The sequence below is a fragment of the Atractosteus spatula genome, chromosome 5 (assembly GCF_055471065.1).
Source record: "Atractosteus spatula isolate fAtrSpa1 chromosome 5, fAtrSpa1.hap1, whole genome shotgun sequence".
Lineage (NCBI taxonomy): Eukaryota > Metazoa > Chordata > Actinopteri > Semionotiformes > Lepisosteidae > Atractosteus > Atractosteus spatula.
Genome location: NC_142710.1, coordinates 10,111,895 through 10,139,750, shown reverse-complemented (window position 1 = coordinate 10,139,750; position 27,856 = coordinate 10,111,895). Strand labels below are relative to the sequence as shown.

General features: G+C 44.7%; 1 protein-coding gene across 2 annotated transcripts; it reads right to left on the bottom strand.

Moving 5' to 3' along the window:
- LOC148834043 (E3 ubiquitin-protein ligase TRIM39-like) lies at positions 1–23,671 on the bottom strand. 2 transcript variants are annotated; one of them, XM_088916220.1, is made up of 9 exons: positions 23,009–23,671; positions 20,263–20,358; positions 19,884–20,117; positions 19,598–19,757; positions 19,248–19,307; positions 14,592–14,624; positions 13,955–13,981; positions 5,800–5,859; positions 1–838 (listed from the first exon to the last, which is right to left on the bottom strand). In XM_088916220.1, the coding sequence occupies exons 1-9, from the start codon at positions 23,597–23,599 to the stop codon at positions 291–293; spliced, it is 1,809 nt and encodes a 602-aa protein (XP_088772346.1). In that variant the 5' UTR covers positions 23,600–23,671; the 3' UTR covers positions 1–290. The 2 variants fall into 2 exon arrangements, with proteins under 2 accessions (XP_088772346.1, XP_088772347.1); XM_088916221.1 differs by lacking the exon at positions 5,800–5,859.
- Between the last annotated feature and the right edge of the window lie 4,185 nt (positions 23,672–27,856).

Below are 27,856 nucleotides of genomic sequence, written 5' to 3'. Positions count from 1 at the left end.
TTTCATTTTTAAAAGTTTATTTTCTCAAAAATTAGAAAAAAAACACGGGAGGGTTTCCAGAGATATTTACAAGTCAGGAGTACAGCAGGCTGGTGGCGAGTTATCTCGCCCTCTCTCGTACATGTTATTTTTCCCCGTATAAATGTGTTATAGTAAATAAAAAAATTTAAACACAACATCATCATTTCTACAATTACTACTATATTTCTGACCTCACCTCACTGCCCGTCAGTAAACCCGTCTCCCAGTGTGAGCAGTGGACAGAGAGCTGGGAGAGAGTCAGCCTGTGTTCATGAGTCAGTGACGGGTTTAATCTCCACACTGACAGCAGGCAGCAGCTCAAGGTCTTTATCTGAATCCCAGGTACAGAAGACAGGATAGATCTTCTCCCCCTGAGGGAAGACCATGTCAGTGAAAGTGTAGACATGAGCTCTGGACTCAACTGTGTAAAAGGAGACCTTCCTCTCCTCAATATCCACACACACCCCCAGCTTCCTGGGCTTCAGACTGAGGGGGAGAGGGGTCTCAGGGTCAGTGAGAGCAGAGAAACCAGACCAGTCAGAGTACAGACACCAGTAACCCTGCTGGGGAAAGAAGCTGATCCCCCCTTTCCTCTCTGCAGACCCTCTGGTCACTCCTATTATCCAGTATTGATTCACCTCCACCTCCCAGTAGTGTCTCCCTGAGGTGAAGGCCTCCCTGCTCACGACACATTCCCAGTAATCAAACCTGTGAGGATTGTCAGAGAGACTCTTCCTCTGTCCCCGTCTCACTCTCTTCCCATCCTCAGACAGGCTGAGCTCACAGTGAGCTGTATCAGGGTCCAGAGTCACAGCAGCTGGGGAATAAAACACAAACATCACAACAGGCTCCTGCCGATCACAGTCCAACTCAACTCCATCAGACTGTGAAATGTCTTTGTCCCCAAACACACCGAGAGAGAAACACCAGTCAGTTACTAATGACTGCTCTTCCCTTCCAGAGAAACGACATCTTCTTCACTGTTTCACTAGTATTGCATATGGGAGTGATCCCAATATCCTCTAAATACAAACATCAAACACTTGTTTTCACAGCGATGAAACTTTATTTTTTTAAACGACATTATTAATAAACACAGGACCGACCGGACTGCAGGAGAAACTACAGCCCGACCACTCTCTTTCAAACACTTCACAACCCACCACAGCGACCTGTATACTGTAAGAAACTGGACAGCCTGTCTGTTAAACCGGTTTATTTCAAATCCCAGTTCAGCAGCTCGTTCATCTTCTCTGAGACCATTTTCCTGACGACGCAGAATAAAAAAGTGCTGAATTCAAAGACTGCATACTGCTCGTTTTTACAGAAACAAATATAATGGAAAAAGCAAAACCTTGCTGAAAGATAAGAAAGCCTTCCCACTTCCTTTGAAAATGCGAAGAAATATCCAAAGTGTTCAGTTTAAAGCAGAAATAACACATCCAGAAACCCGGAGAGAAAGATGAGAGAAACAGAGGCGCTCATACTGACTTCAGACTGCTCGCGCTCACTGTCCGCCTCTCTGATAGGAGACACCAGCTGTCAATCAGTGAGCTCTGACCACTGAGAGACGGGAGGCGGGGCTTATACATACCCAGAGCGAATGGGGGTTTTAATCGATTCAAGAAGCTTTATTCGCATGACTAATGAATACTGACTTAATACTTTCCTCATACTTAATACTTCAGTGTAAACTCTTAATACTTAATACTGAGTAAATACTCCCCTTTGCCTGTCTGCCTGTCAATCTAGTGAAGATCAAAGATATTCTTATCAGCTCTTGTTTTCTGACTCCTGGAGCCTAGAAAGGCTGACACAGTCACCTACATGAATTTATAAAAACACCAGCAGCCATATCACTCTGCAACTCACAACTGGCAGCCCACTGCAGCTCAGCAGGTGTGAGCCTGGTCAGTACCTGGATGGGAGACCTCCTGGAAAAAACTAAGGCTGCTGCTGGAAGAGGTGTGAGTGGGGCCAACAGGGGGTGCTCACCCTGCAGTCTATGTGGGTCCTAATGCCCCAGTATAGCGATGGGGACATGATACTGTAAACAGGCGCTGTCCTGTGGATGAGACTTAAAACCAAGGTCCTGTGTGGTCATTAAAAATCCCAGGGTGTTTCTTGAAAAGAGTAGGGGTGTAACCCTGGTTTCCTGGCCAAATTTCCACCTGGCTTTTACCCATCATGGCCTCCTAATAACCCCCCTCTCTGAACTGGCTTCATCACTCTGCTCTCCTTCCCACTGAGAGCTGGTGTGTGGGGAGTGTTCTGGCACACTATGGCTGCCGTCGCATCATCCAGGTGGGGCTACACACTGGTTATGGTGGAGGGGATCCCCATTACCTGTAAAGCGCTATATAAGTGTAAGCAATTATTATTAATACCTGAATTCATTTCTGGGCTCAGAGCGCCTTTATTTCACTGATGAGAGAGGTCGCCCTCTTCTGGACACTGCAACTCTGAAGCCATCATGACAATATCTTCCACTGATATTTCACACTTATTCTGTGTAGAACAGGACACAGTGTCAAACACTGACTTACTCCACAGGAGAGTCTATCAGTCTGGAAACACAGACACCCTCTAGATCACTCCTGTTTGAAACGAGGTCCCCAATATCACAGGCAAACACCCCAATACACACTCACTCTGGTGGGACTAGTGAAATAATATTGACACTCCAGTGTCATTCTTAGTGAAACACACCACTGGGTCTCTTAATGACCAGGACCATGTGAGAACACCAGCTGGGCTGAAGAGAAAGACCCCAAAGTTATTACCCCTGGCCAGTAAGAGAGCCCTACAGCCCCAGTAAATACCCCTCTTAAACTAACCATGAGCACCTGACTCTGACATGTCTGAGCTGCTCTGAGGAAAACAGGCTGTACTGTGACCCCAAGCTTCTCGCTGTCTGTGTGTCTGTGTCTCATGGAGAGCAAGCTGGGGTCCTGTATGTGAAAAGATGAATTCCTAATGCAAGAGATTGTATATGGCAAATAAAGAGATCTTGATCTTAAACGTGTGTCATTTTTACCATTTCTGTGACAAGTAGAATTGACGCAGCTTTCCAAACATCTGTTCTTCTTGATGTGAAACTGCAGAAACATGTCCTGTACAGAGTGTTTGCTCACTCTTTCAACAATGAACAGAATACATTTACGATGACTTATACCTGCTGTTGGCTTCCTGTTACTGTTGGTCCCAGTAAACAGCAAGCCAGCAATGAACAAACTGTGTAACGGGTTGTGTGTCGTCCTGAATTCTTTTTCTTTTTGTCTGTCATTCCCCTATCTCTTCACATTCATCTGCGCAAAATACACAGAAATACTGTTTCTTCCCCCTTCAACTTATACCTCTCCTGCATCTTACTGTGTAATTCCCAATTCAAGAGTATTTGATGTCTGCAGACTGTAATCTAAAAGCGTTTGAGGTTTTTGTGCTTAAAGATTTAGTGACTGACCAACAATAACCCAAGACATTCTGATTTTGGCAGGATATCAAGAACAAATGATGTTGGGTTTTCCTATCGCTCTGTTTGTTCAGACAGATCAAGTCCTGACTGTTTCTTCCTGCTGACCCATCAGCCTGGTTGATGTGTGAAGAGAAGCAGCCATTTCTCAGACAAGAGAGAGGCCTACAGGCCCCAGAGGAGCCCCTGTACCAGAGTCACACTGCTGCCTCTCACAAGAGGCTGTGTGTCTGTGAAGCTGCAGGGGAAGAGCACTGTCATCATACCATCATTATTGTGCGACTGGCTCTTGTCACGATATTAGTTCCCCCTCCTTAAGGGTGCTCCAGCCCTTTCACTTAAGACTTCATTCTCTGCACCTGTTTCCCATTCCCTGCCCACCTTAAAAGCCAGGCGCTGACGCTCTTCCGGGCTCTGCATCTGATTTCCATATCGTGCGAGTCCGGGACCTGGAAGCGTTTTAACCTCTGTTCCCGTTCCCGTTCCTGTTCCCTGTCCGCCGGTTCCGACCCGGCCTTCGTGGTTTTTAATCCCTTCTTCTGATGGATTTCCTGGTTTTGGATTTACCCTTGTGTTTTGGATATTCCCTAAGGACTACTCTCTCGGATTGTTCGCCTCGGCCACACCTCCCCCGTGCACCAGCGCACCTTGGACACGCCCCCTTGTCTTCAGCCCCGTAATCCTGCATGACATTTCCCCAGTGTTTCCCCACTCCGTCGGACTGTGTCATCCGCATAGGGTCCGGAAAGAACTGTTCGTTACACTCTGCTCCTGAATATTCCAGTTATTCACAAATCCAGGGTCTCAGACTCGGACACATTCTGACAGATGGAGAATGGCAAAGGGCTGTGGCAAGACGGACTTCCCAAGGAATTCTACACCTGCTTCTGGGACACCCCAGTGGCAGACCTGGTGGAGGTGGAACAAGAGCTCTTCCATCAGCAAAAAGCTTGGACACAGGATGAGGGAAGGTGTCATCTCTCAGCACTTCAGGAGGGGTTCAATAGATGCTTTGCATGGACATCAAGATCGTGTCCAAGCTACTGGCCATTAGATTGAGGACCGCCCTGCCCCACATCACCAACAGTGACCAGACATGTGGGGTGGGAGGGTAGTAAGTCAGCTGGAAAGTTTCAGCTGCTGGACAGAGATACTGTACTCTGAAGTGGGTAGTAGGGTCAACATGAACAGACATCTTTGGGATTTAATCCCCCAGGAATCTGGAGTAGGACAAGGGTGTCCTCATTCACCTCTTCTCTATGTTCTCATTACAGAGCTGTAGGCAGAGGCACAGGGGAAGTCCTCCAGATCTCCCAGTACACATGACGCTGTTCCTGATTTCAGACTGGGGGTTGCAGAGTGGGCTGCAGGTTAGGGAGCAGTACTGCAGGGCCTCAGACTTGAGGCTAATAAACAGAAAGAGCAAGGGCAAGCTCTTCGGACCCTGGAGGGACAGGAACATGCCGCCAGAAGGTCTCAAGCTTTGCATGGAGCCCCTAATGATACTGGTGGTTTCATTCCAGAGCCAGGACAACAAGAACATAAACTGCACAGAGAGGACCGTCAAGGTCAACGTGTAACTGGGCCTGTGGAGGACTCGCACGCTGACTCTCATGAGGAAAGTGAGGGTGCTGAAGGCAGACACCCTGCTGGCTTTAGCTGACCTGGTCGTGGTGTACCCTCTGTCAGCCAGACTCAGACAAGCGCTGCAAGGGATGGTGGAACAGGTACGAGTACATCACAAGGAACCAGATATGCCAGACAGTGAGGAAGGGGGAGAGATGTGCCGAATTTCCCCCTGAAACTCCACTGCATCTTCTTCTGCAACCTCTGTCACTAGGGGCTGGATCCCATCAGTCACAATTCTCAGTACTTTGTCAGGCTGTGGTTCTCCCTCCCAATGAAGCATCTGATCCAGTGTCAAACACTAGTCCTAAAGCAGAAAACTGACCGGAGACCTACTAGGAGGTATGAGGCCATGAGACAGCCAGAGCTCTGCACGAACAAAAGGCACTATACAAGGAAGAGAAAGGAGGAACTAGTCACCAGGGAGAGACAGATGATCCTACAGGTCACCGGGGAGGGGCTGACGATCCCATGGGAGACCTGGGTAAAGACTCAACCCAGAGGACTAGACAACAAGCTGAAGGCCCTCAGCTGGATGACTGTGCACCAGAGCTGGTGACCAGAGAGGTGTCATGCCAGCCAAAGGACGCTCCTACTCTGTCCTGTCCCCAGTTCCTTGTGCTTTGCTGTCCTTCCGGTGTCTCTCTTTCAGAGGGGAACTGTTGTGAAAACAGACTCACAGTGTAAAAGCTGTGCTCTGGACCAGGGCTCTGGAGTCAGCAGACTGTAGACTTCAGTCACTGGGGAGACACACAGAGAAATGTCTCATCAGGGCTGCAGTAACAGAGTAACAGGAATAACATGTTCTACTGGACTGGGACTGTAGCCTCAATTAAAACGTTCCTGTTAAACTATATACAGCACAATATAACAACACACTTACTGTCATAAAGATTTGTGAGACTGGAGATTTTAAGACATTTCACCTAGAATTTGAATCATTGACTGAAAAGCTGCTCTGATAAATACAGTCACTGCACAAAAAATCCATTGACAATATAAGAGAAAATCAGGAAATATATACATTTGCAGCCATTCAAAGTGCGCGTTACAGACACGTACCGCAGGTGTCGTCGCTCAGTGTGACGCAAGATGACGCGTGACACCGCAGTACGTGATTGGTTGACCAACAGGGGCACTCGTGGTCCGTTGGTCTGTGGTAGAAAGACTTACAGTACAGTAAACGTCTTTGCTGTGCCCGTTGTAGATATTGAATTTTACCACTGAAGGGAAATCTTAGTAGCTGAGCATAAAAAGAATAGGAGCATACTGCAACGCGTGTGAAGGCCATAAACGATATTAATTTTGGAACATAAACATACAGTATATAGCTGGTCTTGGTACTTTTAAGAAAAAAATACACACCAGTATTCCATTTCTCCCTAAACATTTTAAGCTTGGAAGTCTTTAACTAACGTGATACCGGAATCAACAAGCATACTTTTAGAATTTGATTAAAAGGGAATATAATATGGAATCGCGTATCTAAAGAATTTAATAACGGTATGATTATATTCGTGTGCTGCGACAGGGCTGTGTAGGGCTGTTTCGCCTGCCTGTTCATGCAAGCTGTCTTGTAGCCTACTGGTCTAGGTGCGTGACTAACAATGCACAGGTTGTGTGTTTGAATCCAGCTGGTGCTGGACTTTTCTTTTCACAAACATTTCTTCGAAAAAATAGAATAGCTATATTATGGACAATCAATTGACTTTTATATTTCAAAATATCGCAACATGATCGATTCTAAGTCATTTTTGATAACAATGAATAGTCACCTTCTTCCCTTCTGACAGCGGTTCCTGCTTCTATTGTGTGTGTGTGTGCAACAGAGTAAATTTTTATAGAGAAATGGAGGCTGGACAGTATGCGTTACAATATAAACATTTATATTGATTTAAATCGTGTTCTGATTTAAATCGCAAACGCGTGTTTAATTATGTGTTTTTTAATCATAATCAGGCTAATGCATTTCTACATTTTCTGTATGAACCAGCTTAGAGGTTCATACAGAAAGACAGCTTGTGTTTAAATTGAGTGTAAGGTAATTTATGCTTCTAAAGTCATGGTCAGCATTTATTATTGTACTGTGCTGTAAACTTGTTCTGTGCCTAGTCACATTATTTTATAGCATTTTTATAGCATTATCAAATCTGGTAGCGCTGTGTGTTAGTTTCCTGACTCCCATGTCACATGGTCTGTGATTGAATCCCATGGAACTATGACTTTATTTTTTAACAAACATTTCTTTGAAAAACTGAAACGTTTCCCTTGGTCAGAGATTAAATAAAACCTCACTCGCACCAAACAAATTTATATTTCTAAATATCGCAACATGATCAAATTTAAGTCTTTTTAATAACAATGAATAGTCATCTATGCGTTATAAAATATACATTTATATTGATTTGAATCGCGTTTTGATTTAAATCGTAAATGCGTGTTTAAATATATGTGTTTAAAGGCGATATACTGTATAAAAGCGCTGATTCCTACGGAGTGTGTTCCGCCGGGGATTCAAAAAAATTATTTTAAATAGGCTGATAAAGCTTAGACTACTGTAACTGTATTCTAGCCTGTATAACAACAGAACATTGGACAATGCAACGTAAATTGCAAAAATGCACTTGGAATCTGTCCAAGCCCTCCTACAAAAATTATTTAAACTGCGACACTGATCATTCATCTCTAAATAAACTTTATTTTATATAGCGTTTTAAGCGAATAGGTAATTAGATTGCTCATAAACCTAATCGCTTTTTCTACATAAACACAGCGTGATTGCTCTCTGAAAATGCTTTTCCTTAAAGCGATTCTATTGAGGGAGTAGCCCAGCTACCACTTAACACTGTACTTCCTACTTTGAATACCTGTGAGACCGGTTTAATTCGTCACAGCCAGCACTCCGGGAGGGAGGGAGTTGAGTAGTGGAGGCAGGCGAGATTTCCAGCGAAATTGTTATAGTTCTGTCACTTGCAAAAGTGAAAGTTGAAAAAGATGTCTGGCACTTGTGTGAAGTACTTACAGTATGAGTGTAGTACAATGTCTGAGGTAGGCATGAATGACTCAGCCATGGTGTTACCAAATTATGGAATTTGTTTTGTTCTTAAAGGGTCGCTTTCATAAAGATATGTTGCAGATGAAGAGCTCTTCCTTGCTCAGAAAGACAGGAGCGGTAAACTATGAGCTCTACTTGCCACTTACAATACCAACAGTACCAGCTAACTTTAGTAGTGACATTTTCATGGATCTTTTTAACAATAAAATTTACAACATCAGACTTCAGACACAATTAAACAGGCCTCAAAAAAGTCTGGTACAAACATTTTCAGCATGGAATAAACCTTTACTTTAATGGTATAAACCTTAAATGGATTCATATTCTCAATAAGATTTGGTGCTCAGTAACATGACTTAGAAAATGACAGAAGACATATCATTTTCGTATCATGCTTATCATGCTTATCCTTCTATTTTTCATAATCGTAAACTCCTTAAGGCAGTTACATTTTCTCTGTTCTGACCTGGAGTTACAGAGAAATTTAAATTCTAATAAGAGATTTGTAATGAGGAAAGTCATACCAATCACTCATACCAGGATTTGCAATTACAATACAAATACTTTCTTTCTGTATGTGTTTATTTTGCAGTTTGAGTCTATGGCATTCCTTTGGGGGTCTATACTCCAAGGCATGACTTTTTTAAGGGAACATGACATTTTTTTAAAGTCTTTTAATGGAAGCTTCATATAAACCCTTAGCAGTGGTTACTGTCTGGAGCAGGTACTTGAATGGCACAGATTCATTGAAATGATTCAATTTCTTTTGAAAATATTTGGGATAATACATATTCCAGAAATCACAGCCGTTGAATTATCCAGAAATTAATTTCTCTCAGGGTGTATTTAACCCCTCATGGATGGCATTGTATGAAATGAGTTTGTAGTTCCCCATTTGCCTCTATTATGAGATGCTGTGGACACTATTTTAGGAGTCTCCATAGGAAGGTATGTTCTAGAAAGAGTGAGCTTCTGTTTTGCCATTATTTTTAATAGGGCGTTACATGTTTACACTTGGTGCTCCTACTAGAGGAGAGGATATGATTAATCTAGGCTTATCACAGAAACTGAAACACATCTGGTTGGTGAGTCTACTGTGGGTAGAATGTTACTGGTACCGCATGTTGTAAAGCTCGGTATTTTCTCTCTTGGCCTGACTTTTTTAATGTCTGAGTGTTAGAATCCATGTTGTTGCTGGTAAGGGAACGGTAGGTGCTGTGATTGACACAGTAAAAGCCTTGTACAGAGATACCATTGTAGCTGTTTGACAGTATTTTAGATGCCCTTAGTTAAAAGCATGGGAGGAAGTACTGCCAAGGGGAGGGGGTGGGAGCAAGGATTTTTTCTTTGAGTTTGTGAGGTTATTTTTTGTTATATTGTGTTTCAGAAAGCAAGAAAATAAAATTTACTGTATGATAAAAAGAGAAAGAGCTGGAGTAGATCCTCAGATCAGTTTGCTACCAGCAATCAAACAAAAAAAATGGAAAGAATTGTCTCCTCCTGATTGGAACCTTTCTTACTGTCTTATAATTTATCAGGCTACCTTTTAATTTCCACTGAGAGAAGGAAGTCACTTGTCATGTAGCTATTTTATTCTTCATTGCACAATATGCTCTAAGTTAGCAAATGAAACATGAACACTTATTGAAATAAATCAAGAATACGATTAACATGAATGTATAAACATCCAAACTATACTTTATCACATTTAATTATTGGGTTAGCTTTTTATTGATCCGAAATGTTATAAATGTGTGAACGTCTGTAAAATGGAAATATTTATATTTTTCTCTTTTCTGTTACCTGCCTGACAGTATTTTGTATGCCATTCTGTATATTACTGGAAAATATTAGACCCAACCTAAAGAATTCATGGGGGTAGTGGGACACAGTACTGCAAAGAGTCTCCTAAAGGGACAGAGCTATTAGTACTTATGTGTTTGAGTCTGGAGAATATAGTAAACTCTAAACATTAAGGGAATGCATGGAATCGGAAAATATAAATTGCATAGTACACAAGACATAACTGGTTTTATTCTAGGAAAGCAGACAAGACTGAGTCATGGGACTCAGAGGATCCAAGGCTAGACTGAGTATAATAGGCTTCGGGCTTCTATTGTGACATCTACTGTAAATTACAGAAATGTTAAAAGTAAACAAAATAAAGTAACTAAAATGTGGTCTGAAATCACCCCTTTAGACACCCCTTTTATTTCACTGGAGTCAGATATGAAAGGCAATAGTCTCCCGTTCTGTCTGCTGTGTGTTGCAGCAGAGGGACTCCCTGCAGCTGAAAGGGGCAGAGTAACTTGCATGCCCTCTAGTACAGTTTACACATGCACGACTTTAAAAGCTAGCAAGACAGGTTTCGATTCACATTAGCTGGCGAGCCTTGGTAAAAAACGAATGATAATGTAACATGCCACTGTTCATGAACAAAGTTATACTGAGATTTCCTAAGATACGCGATTAAAAAATAAATAAATAAAAATTTGAATCTCCTGCGGAACACATTCCATGAGAATCAGCGGTTTTACAGTATATATCGCCTTTAAAGGTGGCTTCTCAAAACGCTTTACGGGATAAAAACAACCAGAACAGCAGCAACAACAGTATTGTATTTCATTGCACTTTGAAAACCAAGTAATAACTTAACTATACAGTACGTGCAAACGTTTCGTATGTTGCTGTCGTGAATGCCTGCGTACCCATAAGTATTTTATTTGCCTTGAGTCTGTCTACAGTATCTCTGTCCCACTACCCCCCTCTCTCCCTCAATTCAATTCAAGGTGTTTTATTTGCATGACAGATGGGTACAATTCTTGTTGGGAATGTATACTTTGATATTTACACCCGGCGCGGCACCGAGGGAGCGTCTGCATTTATAACTTAGTTTTTAAAATTAGTCAAGCAATATGAAGCATCTCCTTTTACTTTTAAGTCCCTTAAATACATTGAGCACAGCTTTCTCACCATCCTTACACAAAGCAGAAACTGTCCGATGACTCACAGTACAAGTGGAAAGATTACAGATTTAATCGTCTTTAATTTTGTCTTTAATTTTGCCTGTGGAGTGTATCTTATTAAGCTCTAAATTGCATTTTGAGCGCGGTTTTTGACTTTTTTTTAATTGCATTTTCGGCGCGGACAGCACATACAAGGGTTAATGAACTGCGCCAAGAAATTTAAAATAGTATTCTTTAGGTGTGAGGGTAGGAGTGGACCGCAGCAGGCATAATCAGCAAACCAGGAAAACAAAGAACAGGACAGGTGAGATGTGTATCCAGAAAGCGAGTGATCAGAAAAAGGAAATGGAAAACGCAGAAAAAGGAAACGCTTTACAGGATAAAAACAATAACAACAGTAGTGGCTGGGCAAACGATTTTTTTTAATCGAAATACAAATTGAGATACTGTACTGTATAATGATGTGCATGAACAAAGGTATACTGCAATTTTCCTTAGATACGCGATTAATGCTTCGTAGGAGGAGGCGGTCTTTTCCTCTTGTCTAACAGTCTGTCCACAAACAAAACATTCCTGTTAGACAAGAGGAATTGAAAAAAAACAATTTTGTCAATGAAAACCGGTGTGTGTGTCTCTCCCTGCTGGATGTCCCTCTCACAAACTGCTGAATGAATAAAATAATTTTATTGAAAATGCGTTTGCGATTGTCTGTATTTAATTTGGTCCCTTTTAACTGTTTTTCGATCTACTGTATTGCTTTGAGATGCCACTTTTAAAGGCGATATGTAAAATAAAGTTTTTTATTATTGTTATAGAGAAACATGATCAGATTTTCCCTGGTTCAGAAAAAAGTTCTAAAGTGCTACACAAAACTTTCTTAATTCGATGTATTTAAAGCAGTGAACTACTGTAGGTGTCACATAACATTCAGAAATACAATCACGTATTTGACAAATAAAAACGATTATAATCTAATCCTTCCACATTTGATCCCAAAATCCCAAGAAATATAAATCTTGACGGGTAGAAAGCTATGCTGAAAGTTTATTAAGATACTTAGAAGACAAAGATACTGTATCAATTAATGTTGCATTAGCCTGATTATGATTAAAAAACACATATAATTAAACACGCGTTTGCGATTTAAATCAGAACACGATTTAAATCAATATAAATGTTAATATTGTAACGCATACTGTCCAGCCTCCATTTCTCTATAAAAATTTACTCTGTTGCACACACACACACAATAGAAGCAGGAACCACTGTCAGAAGGGAAGATATGTTCAAAATATCGCAAATATCGATCATGTTGCGATATTTTGAAATATAAAAGTCAATTGATTGTCCATAATATCGCTATTCTATTTTTTCGAAGAAATGTTTGTTAAAAGAAAAGTCCAGCACCAGCTGGATTCGAACACACAACCTGCCAGCTGGTAGTCACGCACCTAGACCAGTCGGCTACAAGACAGCTCGCATAAACAGGCAGGCGAAACAGCCCTACACAGCCCTGTCGCAGCACACGAATACCGTTATTAAATTCTTTAGATACGCGATTCCATATTATATAAGCAGAAAAGCTTAAAACTACCACTTTTTCACACGCTATTTCACATGCTAGTTAAATACTTCGATGCTTAAAATCGTTAGGGAGAAATGGAATACTGGTGTGTATTTTTCCTTTAAAGTGCCGATTCCTGGAATCTGACTGGCTGACACCCCTCTGAAGTGGTTCCATAAAATCTGGTATACGGAAAACAAAGCGTTGATAAATACAAGTGTCTTTTAATACACTCTTTGCTGTGCTCTTGAGGATCCTTGTGATATTTTAAGCTCTAGTTGAATGATAGGTGTCGCATTTTAAATCATTTTCGTAGTTAGAAATTATGAAACGCCCTGTTAAAAGCAAGGAAGTTTTTATGCCCGTTGAAGTAAAACAAAATGCCTGACAAAGTATGGCTTGGACAGATTCCAAGTGCTTGTACAAATGTGCTAAAGAAATTATACTTTGAGTATACAGCTTGTCCAAAGTCATCCATTATTAATACTATTAGTAATATCTTCGGTAAAGGCTTTGATGCATAAATATTTCTGATAAAGGTAGGTTGTGTACTTTTGTCCAACTGAGCAATCTTGCTTTCATAAAATATACCAACATTTTAATGACTGATGATTAACATGCTGTAATACACAGTTCAAAATTAAAGGCTCAAATGCTGTACATGAGAGGTTAAGCTCCCCCTGGCGGTTTTACAAGGCGACGCCGGATAGTTAACCACGTGACACCACGTTAACTGCGTCATGCCGCGTGATACTGCGACACGCCCACACGCCGCGAAATACCTCACTCATTTTGAATGGCTGCATCTGTACACTGCATGGTCATGTACCCCAGGATTTGGACAGGTGATTTTTACTGGCTCTGCTGCTGATTCCTCCTGATATTTCACATTTATTCTCAAAATCCAGGGTCACAGGCTCTGCAAAATTCAGCCTGAAGACCCTCATGAAGGAGTGACACTGACAAAGGAGTGAGCAGAGCTCACAGGACATGGCCTTTGGGTAGAACGAGTTTTGGAACACCTTCAGCCCCTCTGAAAGAACTTTCTGCTGGCCACTAGGTGAAGATCTCTTAAGGATCCCAATAGGATTTCATGTACTACATTACAGACGTGACACTGAAATACATCTTCTATTTACCTAACAGGAACAACCAATTAACACAAAAGAGATCGTCTGAGAGCGTATTCAATAACCTCTGACACAAGGGCTTAAAACAGCCCCTGTGTCAACAAGAGGAGACAGACCTACCTGCAGCACTGCAGATCCACTGCCATTCTGAAACACAGAGATACAGACACTGTTAATCACAGTCACACACTGGAACACAGAGATACAGACACTGTTATTCACAGACACACACTGGAACACAGAGATACAGGCACTGTTAATCACAGTGACACACACTGGAACACAGAGATACAGACACTGTTAATCACAGTCACACACTGGAACACAGAGATACAGACACTGTGAATCACAGTCACACACTGGAACACAGAGATACAGACACTGTTAATCACAGTGACACACTGGAACACAGAGATACAGACACTGTTAATCACAGTCACACACTGGAACACAGAGACACAGACACTGTTAATCACAGTCTCACACTGGACCAAAGAGATACAGACACTGTTAATCACAGTGACACACTGGAACACAGAGACATAGACACTGTTAATCACAGTCACACACTGGAACACAGAGATAGAGACGCTGTGAATCACAGTCACACACTGGAACACAGAGATACAGACACTGTGAATCACAGTCACACACTGGAACACAGAGACACAGACACTGTTAATCACAGTCACACACTGGTAATAAGATGTCAGTACAGTCAGTGCTGTCAGATAGCAGAGTTTCACACTGTACATACGTGATTTTGGGATAGGAGCTCGCTTCACAGCATCTACAGAAAGAGAGAGAAGACCTTTATTGCTTCTTACCTGTTATTATACCAGAGTTTATTCTACAGTCTGCAGTCAGTCCATTTCAGGATCCCCAGTCTCCACTGCAGTGTGGATCAGAGTGTCAGTGAGTGTGAGCAGCAGTGGCTGTAAGACTGGAGTCTCACTCAATAAGACTGAGCAGCACAAGGCAATAAGACACACAGACACATCACAGGACACTCTGGAGTCTGGTGCTTGAGCCATTGAGAGATGAGAAATTAACAGTCTGCTGTTAACAACAGTGAGGAATATTTCACATTTAAAGACCAATCATTGATACTGAAAACTGTTCCTTGTTCAGTCAGATGAGTAAAAGTGTTGGCAATTCTCACACAGCCTGAGTGACCCGTCCCCACAGTGACCAGTATCACTGACTGAGATACAGTGATGTCCTGCTCACTGGTCACACTGCCTGATCTCTGGACATCAGCTGGACAGTGCGAGATGACCAGTTACACTCGATAGTGAGCACATCTCCACACTAGGCCTGATCCAGGAAGACTGACACACAGACAGTGCGCTCCTGTGTTTTTGTGTATGGCTCAAGCATTCATCAAGACATCTCAGACAACCTCATCCATCGTACACATGTGTAGAATATAAATAAATGATATATAGTATCTTACAAAAAATGGTAATTGTACCTAATTTGTATACATTAAAATATCTGCTATCCCAAACACAGAATATTTCAGAAAAACCTGAATGTAAAACAAGATGCAAGCTATTATTTATGATGAGAAAAATGTCCTCGGGTTATATTTCTAGTTCACAATGGTCTAAATCATAGAGTTTAAGGAAAGTGAATAGGTTTATGGTGTGGGAAATATGTCAAATATTTCAAACATAATCTTCTACTTATTTGTGAAGAGTGGGAGAGCTGCATAAGCTGTTGCAGGTTGCAAAAGAAAAAGAAGAAGCTAATTCTATGCTGCAAAGTAATGTAAGACAGCAAAATATGCAACATTTCACCTTTGAAGTCTTCATGCATTTCATAGAATTAAACCTCATTTGTAACTTCCAGTATTCCGTTTCCTTGTTTATTTTTTAATAGAATCTCTTCCATTATGTTTTTAAACAGGTTTTTGCTCCCCTTTCTTTTTAAACCTCTCTCACACTCACTCTGGTGGGACTAGTGAAATAATATTGACACTCCAGTGTCATTCTTAGTGAAACACACCACTGGGTCTCTTAATGACCAGGACCATGTGAGAACACCAGCTGGGCTGAAGAGAAAGACCCCAGAGTTATTACCCCTGGCCAGTAAGAGAGCCCTACAGCCCCAGTAAATACCCCTCTTAAACTAACCATGAGCATCTGACTCTGACATGTCTGAGCTGCTCTGAGGAAAACAGGCTGAACTGTGACCCCAAGCTTCTCTCTGTCTGTGTGTCTGTGTCTCATGGAGAGCAAGCTGGGGTCCTGTATGTGAAAAGATGAATTCCTAATGCAAGAGATTGTATATGGCAAATAAAGAGATCTTGATCTTAAACGTGTGTCATTTTTACCATTTCTGTGACAAGTAGAATTGACACAGCTTTCCAAACATCTGTTCTTCTTGATGTGAAACTGCAGAAACATGTCCTGTACAGTGTGTTTGCTCACTCTTTCAACACTGAACAGAATACATTTACGATGACTTATACCTGCTGTTGGCTTCCTGTTACTGTTGGTCCCAGTAAACAGCAAGCCAGCAATGGACAAACTGTGTAACGGGTTGTGTGTCGTCCTGAATTCTTTTTCTTTTTATCTGTCATTCCCCTATCTCTTCACATTCATCTGCGCAAAATACACAGAAATACTGTTTCTTCCCCCTTCAACTTATACCTCTCCTGCATTTTACTGTGTAATTCCCAGTTCAAGTGTATTTGATGTCTGCAGACTGTAGTCAAAAAGCATTTGAGGTTTTTGTGCTTAAAGATTTAGTGACTGACCAACAATAACCCAAGACATTCTGATTTTGGCAGGATATCAAGAACAAATGATGTTGGGTTTTCCTATCGCTCTGTTTGTTCAGACAGATCAAGTCCTGACTGTTTCTTCCTGCTGACCCATCAGCCTGGTTGATGTGTGAAGAGAAGCAGCCATTTCTCAGACCTACAGGCCCCAGAGGAGCCCCTGTACCAGAGTCCCACTGCTGCCGCTCACAAGAGGCTGTGTGTCTGTGAAGCTGCAGGGGAAGAGCACTGTCATCATACCATCATTATTGTGAGACTGGCTCTGCTCCTGAATATTCCAGTTATTCACAAATCCAGGGTGTCAGACTCTGACACATTCTGACAGATGGAGAATGGCAAAGGGCTGTGGCAAGACGGACTTCCCAAGGAATTCTACACCTGCTTCTGGGACACCCCAGTGGCAGACCTGGTGGAGGTGGAACAAGAGCTCTTCCATCAGCAAAAAGCTTGGACACAGGATGAGGGAAGGTGTTATCTCTCAGCACTTCAGGAGGGGTTCAAAAGATGCTCTGCATGGACATCAAGATCGTGTCCAAGCTATTTGCCATTAGACTGAGGACCACCCATGCCCCACATCACCAACAGTGACCAGACATGTGGGGTGGGAGGATGATAAGTCAGCTGGAACCTCCAGCTCACCAGAGATGCCATCACCTGGGCCGAGGACCAGAATGTGCCCAAGATGGTTGTGATCCTGGACCAGGAGAAAGCCTTCGACACAGTAAACCACAGCTATCTGTCCAGAGGGCTGGAGCACTTCAGATTCTGAGAAAGTTTCAGCTGCTGGACAGAGATACTGTACTCTGAAGTGGGCAGCAGAGTAAAAATGAACAGACATCTTTGGGATTTCATCCCCCAGGAATCTGGAGTAGGTCAAGGGTGTCCTCATTCACCTCTTCTCTATGTTCTCATTATAGAGCTGTAGGCAGAGGCACAGGGGAAGTCCTCAAGATCTCCCAGTACACATGACGCTGTTCCTGATTTCAGACAGGGGGTTGCAGAGTGGGCTGCAGGTTAGGGAGAAGTACTGCAGAGCCTCAGACTTGAGGCTAATAAACAGAAAGAGCAAGGGCAAGCTCTTTGGACCCTGGAGGGACAGGAACATGCCGCCAGCAGGTCTCAAGCTTTCCATGGAGCCCCTAATGATACTGGTGTTCATTCCAAAGCCAGGACAACAAGAACATAAACTGGACAGTGAGGACCGTCAAGGTGAACGTGTAACTGGGCCTGTGGAAGACTCGCTCGCTGACTCTCATGAGGAAAGTGAGGGTGCTGAAGGCAGACACCCTGCTGGCTTTAGCTGACCTGGTCGTGGTGTACCCTCTGTCAGCCAGACTCAGACAAGCGCTGCAAGGGATGGTGGAACAGGTACGAGTACATCACAAGGAACCAGATGTGCCAGACAGTGAGGAAGGGGGAGAGATGTGCCGAATTTCCCCCTGAAACTCCACTGCATCTTCTTCTGCAACCTCTGTCACTAGGGGCTGGACCCCATCGGTCACAATTCCCAGTACTTTGTCAGGCTGTGGTTCTCCCTCCCAATGAAGCATCTGATCCGGTGTCAAACACTAGTCCTAAAGCAGAAAACTGACCGGAGACCTACTAGGAGGTATGAGGCCATGAGACAACCAGAGCTCTGCACCAACAAAAGGCACTATACAAGGAAGAGGAAGGAGGAACTAGTCACCAGGGAGAGACAGATGATCCTACAGGTCACCGGGGAGGGGCTGACGATCCCATGGGACACCTGGGTAAAGACTCAACCCAGAGGACTAGACAACAAGCTAAAGGCCCTCAGCTGGATGACTGTGCACCAGAGCTGGTGACCAGAGAGGTGTCATGCCCTCTGCAGCCAAAGGGAGCTCCTACTCTGTCCTGTCCCCAGTTCCTTGTGCTTTGCTGTCCTTCCAGTGTCTCTGTCTCTGGGGATATATATGTCCAGGTCTTTCATTCCCCCTCGCTTAGCATTGACGTTCAGATGTCCTGAGACCCGCCCAGCACCAGGTCGCCCCACGTCCGCTGCCTGAGAGCATTGGTTTCTATACAACTCCTGAACAGCTGAACTGTTTCATCAGAGCAAAAGAGCACTGGACAGTATTGAGGGCTGAAGAAAACCCAGAAAAACTGTTCCTTAGTGCTCCTGTTGAGAAATGGAAATTCGCAGTTTCAAAGCCAGAACTGCAGCCAGTGGTAACACCCAGGAGGCTTGGAGGGGCTCTTATTGTGTGAACCAGCCTCACTGACCACTTGCAAAATAGAATGATTGATAATGGACAATCACTGTTTTCGAGACGATTTAAATTCTGTAGAAGAGTTGTTGTCAGAATTGTATTCTCTGTAAGCACTGTGCACTGCACATTGTTGTAATAAAGTGCATTTTCTTAAATAAACTACACCCACTGGAACTTCTGTGTCCATCTGTGTGTTTGACAAAGTGTGTCTTTGATCCACACAGAGTGACTGTCTGCAAGCTTGACTTTCTGAATTCAGACGTGTATCAGCATGTATCAGAGTGTGAATCAGTGTGTGTGTCAGAGTGTGTATCAGTTTCTGTATCACTGTTCCTGCTGTGTGTTTGAGCTCCAAGTATATTTCAGAGGGGAACTGTTGTGAAAACAGACTCACAATGTAAAAGCTTTGCTCTGGACCAGGACTCTGGAGTCAGCAGACTGTAGACTTCAATCACTGGGGAGACACACAGAGAAATGTCTCATCAGGGCTGCAGTAACAGGAATAACATGTTCTACTGGACTGGGACTGTAGCCCCTATTAAAACGTTCCTGTTAAACTATATACAGCACAATATAACAACACACTTTTTAGATTTTAAGATATTTCACCTAGAATTTGAATCACTGACTGATAAGCTGCTCTGATAAATACAGTCACTGCACAAAAAATCCATTGACAATATAAGAGAGAAACAGGAAATATATAAGCTGTCCAGAAAGACATCAGTGTGTTTCTCTACTAACCTGTTGTGGAAATCTTTATTGATTCCTTCTTGCAGAGATCCTCCAGTCGCTCCTTTAGTCCAGAGACAGCTCTCCTCACTGCCTCAGGAGAGAAGTGTGGACGGACAGGGATGCTGGGTGAGTCTCCAGCTCCAGGTGGGACACAGACAGACTGGAAACCCTGCAGCAGGGAAGAGAAAGAGGAGTTTCCAGTCAAACACAGCACACATTCCTGGGGAGAAGCCAGGAGCAGCTCTGTGTGAGAGACACCCTTCTGTACTGCAGAGTCACAGAGCAGTGATGTTACCTGGAGGAAATGGATGTGATCCTCTGTGTGTGAGAGCTGGTCCAGCTCAGCATCTCTCCTCTTCAGCTCAGTGATCTCCTTCTCCAGTCGCTCTAGAAGTCTTTCAGCCTGACTCACTGCAGCCCTCTCTTGAGCTCTGATCAGCTTTGTGACCTCAGAGCGTGTTCTCTCAATGGAGCGGATCAGCTCAGTAAAGATCCTGTCAGTGTCCTGTACTGCTGTGCGTGCAGAGCTCTGAGGGAGGAGACAAACACTGGATTATTACACAGGAAAACACTCAAACTACATTATGCTGTATGTTCTGTTTCCAAAGGGTACTGTCCAGTGTCCAGCTGTGGAAATGTGTGTCTGTGTGTTCACTCATCTGGTGAATACCCACTCTGAGTGACTCCACAGCCTGTCTCAGCTCCTGCAGCTTCTTCTCTCTCTCCTGGAGTCTCTGCTGGGTTTGTGTCTGTGTCTCCCTCAGCTGCTTCTGTGGAGAAACAGAGACACTCAGGAAATTTCTGCTGTAAGAGAATCACATCACAGAGACACCCCTTAGAGTCACCCTGGGAAATCCACACTCTGTATCCCTGATGTCTTATCCACACGAGATGTGTTTCCTGGTCCTGTCTGACATGCTCCTGTTTCATGTCTAATCTACACCGGCAGCGTGTGCAGCACAGCAGACACCTGACACCTGGGTCTGCACATCTGTATGTGAGGTGAAATGTAAAAACAAGATAATTGTGTTTCAAATGATATATAAAACATCATCTAGAGATAGTTCAGGTGGAGAGCTGCGTCAGCACTCGTAGGCTGCAAAGGAACAAGCAATAGGTTTATTCCATACTGAAAAAAAGAAGAAAGAAAACACAACGTTTCAGCCGTGGAGCCTTCTCACACCTGAAGAAGAATAAACCTATTACTTGTTCCTTCATAATCTAGAGATTTCAGATTTCATTCATCTCAATATACACTAGTGTCCTGACTGCTCTCGGCATCTCAAAACAGAGGACTACAGCAGTGCTGATGAGCCTTGTTGCCACTAGTTTCTCTGAGTGGTCAGAGGAGACCCTGTGGCTGACGTGCTTGACCGCTGGATAAGGTTCTGGACCAGGCAGACCCTGTGTCCGACCACATCTCACATCCTGTCTGCTTCTGGGAAAATTCAGATCATTTCAGAGGACAAAAGGAAACATGTTCTGTGTCAGATTGACTCCATGAGAGCCCAGCGTGAGTGTTGTATTTAATAAAGCAGGTGAAGGTATTATACCACAGTTAACTGGTTTATGTGTCTGAGGTCCACCACCTGCCTATTAGATCCCCTTCCCAGCACTTTATTTAAATCCTGTTTCTCTACTTTCTGCCCCATAGTCCTCAATATAATAAATAAATCCTTGAGCACTGATGTGGTACCAGTGGCTTCACAGCTGCTGCTGTTCCCCAGTGTGAGAAAGAGAATCATGGCTCTGGACAGCCTGAACAACTTTCACCCTCTCTCCAACTTTCATACCCTTTCATTACCTGTTCATGCAGAAAGTTTACAGTGTGCTGTTAGACTTCAGTTAAATAATCCTCTTTGAACTCCAATATGGTTTCAGACAACCTCACAGCACAGAAAGTGCCCTGGTCAAAGTCACTAACGATCTTCTAACGGCTTCTGATTCTCGTTCTCTTTCTGTCCTCATTCTTACTGAACTCAGTGCTGCTTCCGACACTGTCAGCCATGACCTCTCACTTTCTTGTCTTGAGACTGTGTTTGGAGTTTCTGACATTGCTCTTCAATGGTTCCAGTCTTACCTCACTGATCACTTTCACTCTGTCTCTTTCTGCGATTGTAGCTCTGAAATTGGACTCATTAAGTCTGGTCTTCCTCAGGGGTTGACACTGGGCCCCTGACCCTTCAGCATGTATGAGTTCTGATGATACTCAAATCTACAGTACAGTCTGTCCATACTAAACTGACACTGACATGTCTCTGCTCTAATTGCTTCTCTGACATAAACACATGGATGACTCACAATTTCCTTCATTTAAACTGCTACAAGACAGAAGTCATGCTTCTTGGCACACCAATGCAGTATCCTTATCTGTGGATGACACTGTACTGGAGTCACAGTCAAAATTGAACTTGGGGGTGATATTTGATCCAGGATGACATATTCAACAAATTATCAAAACATCATTCTTCCACCTCAGAAATACTGCCAGGCTGCGTCCTATGTTATATCTAATTGTTGCTGAAAAGCTGGTCAACTCTTTCATCTTTACTCATATTGACTACAGTAACGCTCCACTCGCTGGAGTATCTAAACCCACACTGAACAAACTTCAGTATGTCCAGAATATGACAGCCAGAATTCTGACCAGGTCTAGTGCAAGTGATCACATTACTCCTGTCCTGAGGTCCCTGCACTGGCTTCCAATCAGGTTTCATGTTGACTTCAAAGTCCTCATGATCCCCTAAAAGTCTCTGCATGGCTTGACACCTCAGTACCTGTCAGAGTTACTATCATCCTACTCCCCACCTCACAACCTTCACTCTTCTAATTCTGGTCTCCTGTCTGTCCCCCAAGCCAGCACTCTGGGTGACAGGGCTTCTCCTGCTGCAGCCCAGAGCTCTGGAATTCTATCCCTGTGGATATCATAGAGTCACCTTCCCTGAGCTCTTTCAAATCCAGACTCAAAATCTTCTGTTTCAGAAGGGTTTTAAATTAACTGGGTCTGTTTCTGCTTCTTTGCTTTTATACTGTTTTCCAAAACCCCCTTCTACCTTCTACCTTTTGTGTTCTGTAAAGTGCTTTGAGAAGCCATTTTAAATCTATTAATGAGGGTGCAGTCTGTTCTAGAGGTGTTGAGTGTGCTGTGAAGTTGTACGGTGCTACATGAGAACAGTAAAGAGGGAAACAGTGAAGGAGAGGAGGAGGAGATAATGAACAACAGACAGAAGAACAGGAGACACTTCAGAGACACAACCAGTGTGGATCACAGCTGAGTACATGAGCAGGACTCAACAGTGGAGATCCAGCATTACAGATACAGTAAATACAGTCCAGAGATCACTTAAAGCCCCCAAATATCCTTAATATCCTTTTTACATTTTGTACTAGACACTTTATGAACAGACACAAAGTCCTCACCTGTTTCTCTGTCCTTCCTGCTGCAGCTGAGACAGTATCATGGCCTCTGTGTTCATCCAGTAGACAGAGATAACAAACACACTTCTGGTCAGTACGGCAATAGACCTCCAGCAGTTTGTCATGAGTGGAGCAGATCTTCTCCTGCAGTTGTCCTGTGGCATCAACCAGCTTGTGTCTCTTGAAAGCAGGAGATTCATAGTGAGGCTGAAGGTGAGTCTGACAGTAAGAGGCCAGACACACCAGACAGGATTTCACAGCTCCCCTCTGTCTCCCAGTGCAGACATCACACAGCACATCTCCAGGCCCAGCAGGACTGTGAGCAGGAGGAGGGCCACTGAGCCCTGTCTCCTTCAGTTTCTCCACCACTTCAGCCAGGATGGTGTTTCTGTGAAGATCAGGTCTTGGGGTGAAGGTCTGTCTGCACTGGGGGCAGCTGTAGATCCCAGTCTGATCTTCCTGATCCCAGCAGTTCTTAATACAGCCCTTACAGTAACTGTGTCCACAGAGCAGAGTCACTGGATCCTTCAGCAAATCCAGACACACTGAGCAGCAGAACTGGTCCTGAGAAAATGGAAAAGTGCCTTCTGCCATTTTTCTGACAAGTAAAAACTGCACAGAGAGGAGCAGTAGAGATGGAGCTGCAGTGAGGCTGTTTCTAGTGAAACGAAACTGATCTCTGAGTTTCACTTCCTGGATCTGCTCAGAGCTGCGGGGGTGTGATTATTAGGGGGTGTGGTTGTTAGGGGTGTGATTAGGGTTGTCAGGGGGAGTGGTTTAGAGCTGCAGTTATGAAACGGCTTTGGTGGTTGTTGTTTGGGGAAGGTGTGGGGTTGTAAGAGAAGTGACTTACTGTGTCATTTTGGACTGACAGAAAGAAGTTGTTTTAATAAACGTCGATGTCAGTAGCTGCTCAGGTAAAGTCAATCCAGTTGTTTGTGTTCCCAATAATCAAAACAATAAAATACTAACTCGCTCACACAGCATGAGAAGATCAGAGCATGATGGTGACAGACAAGAGGAGGCCAGCTGGCCCATCCAGCTGTTTAATCGTTGGGAGTTATTTGGCTCCAGGATCTCGTCCAGCTGTGTTTTGACAGAGGGGTGTCACAGCTCCACATGGTGCAGAGGATTTCACTGTCCGGGTGTGAGCTCTTACTGCGAGCAGTCCAGCCTGCTGTGTCTCTCTCTCCAGGCCAGTGAGCCCAGCCTGCTGTCTGGCTCTGCCCTGCAGCGTGTGGGCCAGCAGGGTACGTCCAGGGCTTCGTGCTTCACCTGCGCAGTGACCCCCCTGTGAGCCGCACAGACCTGCGGAGCGCTGCAGAGAGTCACGAGTCCATCTCTCCCCCGAGAGACGCTAGAGGAGCAGATGGACAGGGCAGTGTCATGTGGGTGGCCCTTACGAATCATGGCCTCCTAATAATCCCCCTCTATGAATTGGTTACATTACTCTGCTCTCCTCCCCACTGATAGCTGGTGTGTGGTGAGCGGTCTGGTGCACTATGGCTGCCGTCGTATTATCCAGGTGGATGCTGCACATTGGTGGTGGTGGAGGGGTCCCCATTACCTGTAAAGCGCTTTGAGTGGTGTGTCCAAAAAAACGCTATATAAGTATATATATAGTATATAAGTATATATATATAAGCAATTATAATTATTATTATCAGCTGTGAACTGCACAACTGAAGGAGGCGCAGGTCCTGAGCCGCAAAGCCATATAATAATGTAGCGCTTTCAGGGTTCAGGGTTCAGGTGGGTCTGCACCCTCACCGCTGCCGCCTCAGGTCGGTCCCCTGCTGGGGACTCGAACCCGGACCTCCGGCGTCGCTCCACAGGGACCCAGCCAGCTGAGCTAGAGGTCAGATCTCCCCTTGACGAGGGGTCGACCTGCGAGTGTATGGATGAAAAGGCAGCCTGCGCCACCTGCCAACACGCTGAAGACGCGGCGGGGAAGCCACAGTGGTCTCGTGCGCGAGCGCTGCGCTTGTGCCGGTGAAAGTAACTTCCCTGCTGCTCTCGTTCCCGAGATATAACGTCTAACGATTGACGTCTGACCTGGCACTGACGAGTGAGACCGGTCCGGTTCCCCTATGAGGTTGTGGGGGGGCTGAGTGACGTCACGACCCCGAAACGACAAGGCGCTACATCTGGGGAACGACAGCAGCGCCGATGCCACCTTCAACGGCACACGAGCGCAGTGCTGACGAAGGAGGGGGGGGGATTTCTTCGTTTGTGCTGTCTGCAGGGGGGTGGGGGGGGCAGCTTCCCGGCGCTCGAACACGACCGTGTTGACTGTGGCGGGTAAGGCGTGTCCCAGCGCTCGGGTGACCCCGTTTCGATCAGGGGATGATGCCCTGTGCCCTCCTGGTCCGGCGCTGAGGGGGAAAGCGAGCAGTGTCCCCCCCCCCCCCCCGGCGTGCTCCCCGCGGTGCTCCGGCAGGGGCTCGTCTCCCAGACGCTTCCCGGCTGTGTCCGCCAGGGGAGAGCTCTCCGCTCCGGAAGTCGGGCTGAAGATGCTGCTTGGGGATTGGCCCGCCCGTGAACAGAGAGAGACAGGAAGACACACGGTGTCGTGTTCACAGGTGAAGGGTTTTTTTTTTTCGATTTTTAAGAACTTTATTTTCTTTTCACAAAAAAATACAGGACATCACAAATTAGAAAGCTTTACATTAATATACATACTTAAAACAGTATATATGATCACATCTCATTACATTTTGACACGGTACCAGTTACATAGCAACAATTTCTTTTTTTCTGGTGCAAATCACATTCTTTACTTAAACATGATAATGTTTTTCACAGTTTCTTGAGATATTGACCTATGCTCTCTATTTCCCACAGATTTTCTGCTTCCTCCCTCCCTTCTCTCCTCAGATCTCTGAGGTAATAGTTCTCTCGGGTGATGAACAGGGCCAGGCTACCTGCTGCCTTGACTGGGACCTCGATGCCTTTGAACAGCCCCCTGTTCCTCACTCTCCACAGGGCGTCTTTCCCACTGTTCACCACGGCCCAGATCCTGTCAAACACGTCAGGAGGAAGTTTGACAGGAGAGATGCCGTATATGACGAAAGCAGCGGTCAGGGTAAATTGGGGCGAGAGAGCTTGCAACCAATCTTCAAACTGTGCCCAGAAGGCCTTAGCAAAAAAGCAGGACCACAGGAGATGGGTCACAGTCTCCTACTCGCCGCAGCCCACCCTAACGCAGTGAGGGCTGTGGGTGAGGCCCCTACGGTACAAGAAAGTTCGTACCGGTAAGCACTGGTGGACGACACTCCAGGCTAAATCTCTGTGAATGTTGCACAGAAACTTAGAGGATGTGTGTTTCCACACCTTCCTTGTTTGGGCTGATGTTAAAATGCCCACAGGGGTCTGCCTATTGTTCTGGGGTGCAACGAAATCTTCCAGTTTTTGGACGCTGACATCTCGGAGGGGAATATGGCCAATTGGGTGAGATCTTAGAAAACTTTTAACTGTCCCATAAATTGCAGGGCATGTGTCAGAGAGTGGGACATCCAGCTTGGGTCTGACACCCCACACTCTGAACACCTCCCTACCTACCCAGAGCCTGGAAAAATAAGTCCAGGTACGCGCTGCAGGTGCTGTTGCAAAGCCTCTCAGCACAGAGGCCAGGAAACTGCACAGCAGCTTCGTAGCAATATCTGGGACAGACTTCCCCCCTGAGGGTAGCGGCCTGTACATTATTTCCCTTCTGAGTCTTTCCTGCTTCCCACCCCATAGAAATTGAAACATCAATCTCCTCAGCACCGCCGCAACACGGTGTGGGATTGGGAAGGTAGAAGCCAGAAAATTCAAGACAGGCAAGAGCTCAGCTTTGATGACCAGCACCTTCCCTGTCATGGTGAGGTCTCGGTCCTTCCATTGAATCAGTTTTTTGTTTAAGATTGGCAATTTGTTCTGCCAATTTACTGTTCCCATCTCTTCTCCAAAATACACCCCCAGGACCTTAATTCTCTTCTCTTGCAGCCTGAGATCATGTCCTTCTTTTGGCTCCCTCCAGTTCTGATAAATAATCTCACTCTTAGATTTGTTAATTTTTGCAGAGGAAGCCAAAGAGAAACGATCACAGCACTGCAGAGCTCTGCTAATTGAGGCATTGTCAGAGAGGAGCAGGGTGACGTCATCCATGTATAGAGATGTCTTTACCTCTCCTCCCCCACTTCCAGGCACCGGTATCCCATTAATGGCCTGATCCTGGCGCAAGGCACAGGCTAAGGGCTCCATAGCCAAAACGAATAACAAGGGGGATAATGGGCAGCCCTGCCTCACCCCTGAACAGACTTCAAAGGGGCGTGATCTATTGCCATTAACCATTACTCTGCTGTTGCTACCTGTGTACAGCAGGTTAATCCACTTTCTCATGATGGGGCCAAACTTCATGTGCTCAAGTACCGATGAAAAGTACTGCCGGTTTAGGCGGTCAAAGGCCTTTTCTAGGTCTACACCTAAAATGCACAGAGGGAGGGAGCGATCCTCCGAGTACAGACAGACATCCCTCAACAAGGCCAGGTTGTCGCTCATCAGGCGTCCTGCTATCCCACAAGTCTGTTCTTTCCCTACCAGTGAGGCCACTACATTTTGTAGGCGCAGGAAAAGGGCTTTGGACAGGATCTTAGTGTCCACGCCTAACAGGCTGAGGGGTCTCCAGTTCTTTATGTCATTCTTTGCTCCTTTCTTAAACAAGAGAGAGATCGTGCCTTCTCTTAAGGAGTCAGGCAGCAATTCTGTCTTATAGCTTTCCTCGAATAGGAGCAGTAGCGGATCCTGAAGCAGATCCCAAAAGGTGCAATAAAATTCTTTAGGGAGCCCGTCAGCACCCGGAGTTTTCCC

Coding starts and splice junctions, on each gene's coding strand:
- LOC148834043 (XM_088916220.1), bottom strand. CDS start 23,599: ATGGCAGAAGGCACTTTTCCATTTTCTCAGGACCAGTTCTGCTGCTCA. Junction 14,625..19,247: donor CAGAGCAAAGCTTTTACATT/GTGAGTCTGTTT, acceptor CTCTTTCTGTAG/ATGCTGTGAAGCGAGCTCCT. Junction 13,982..14,591: donor AGCTCCTATCCCAAAATCAC/GTATGTACAGTG, acceptor TCTGTGTTTCAG/AATGGCAGTGGATCTGCAGT.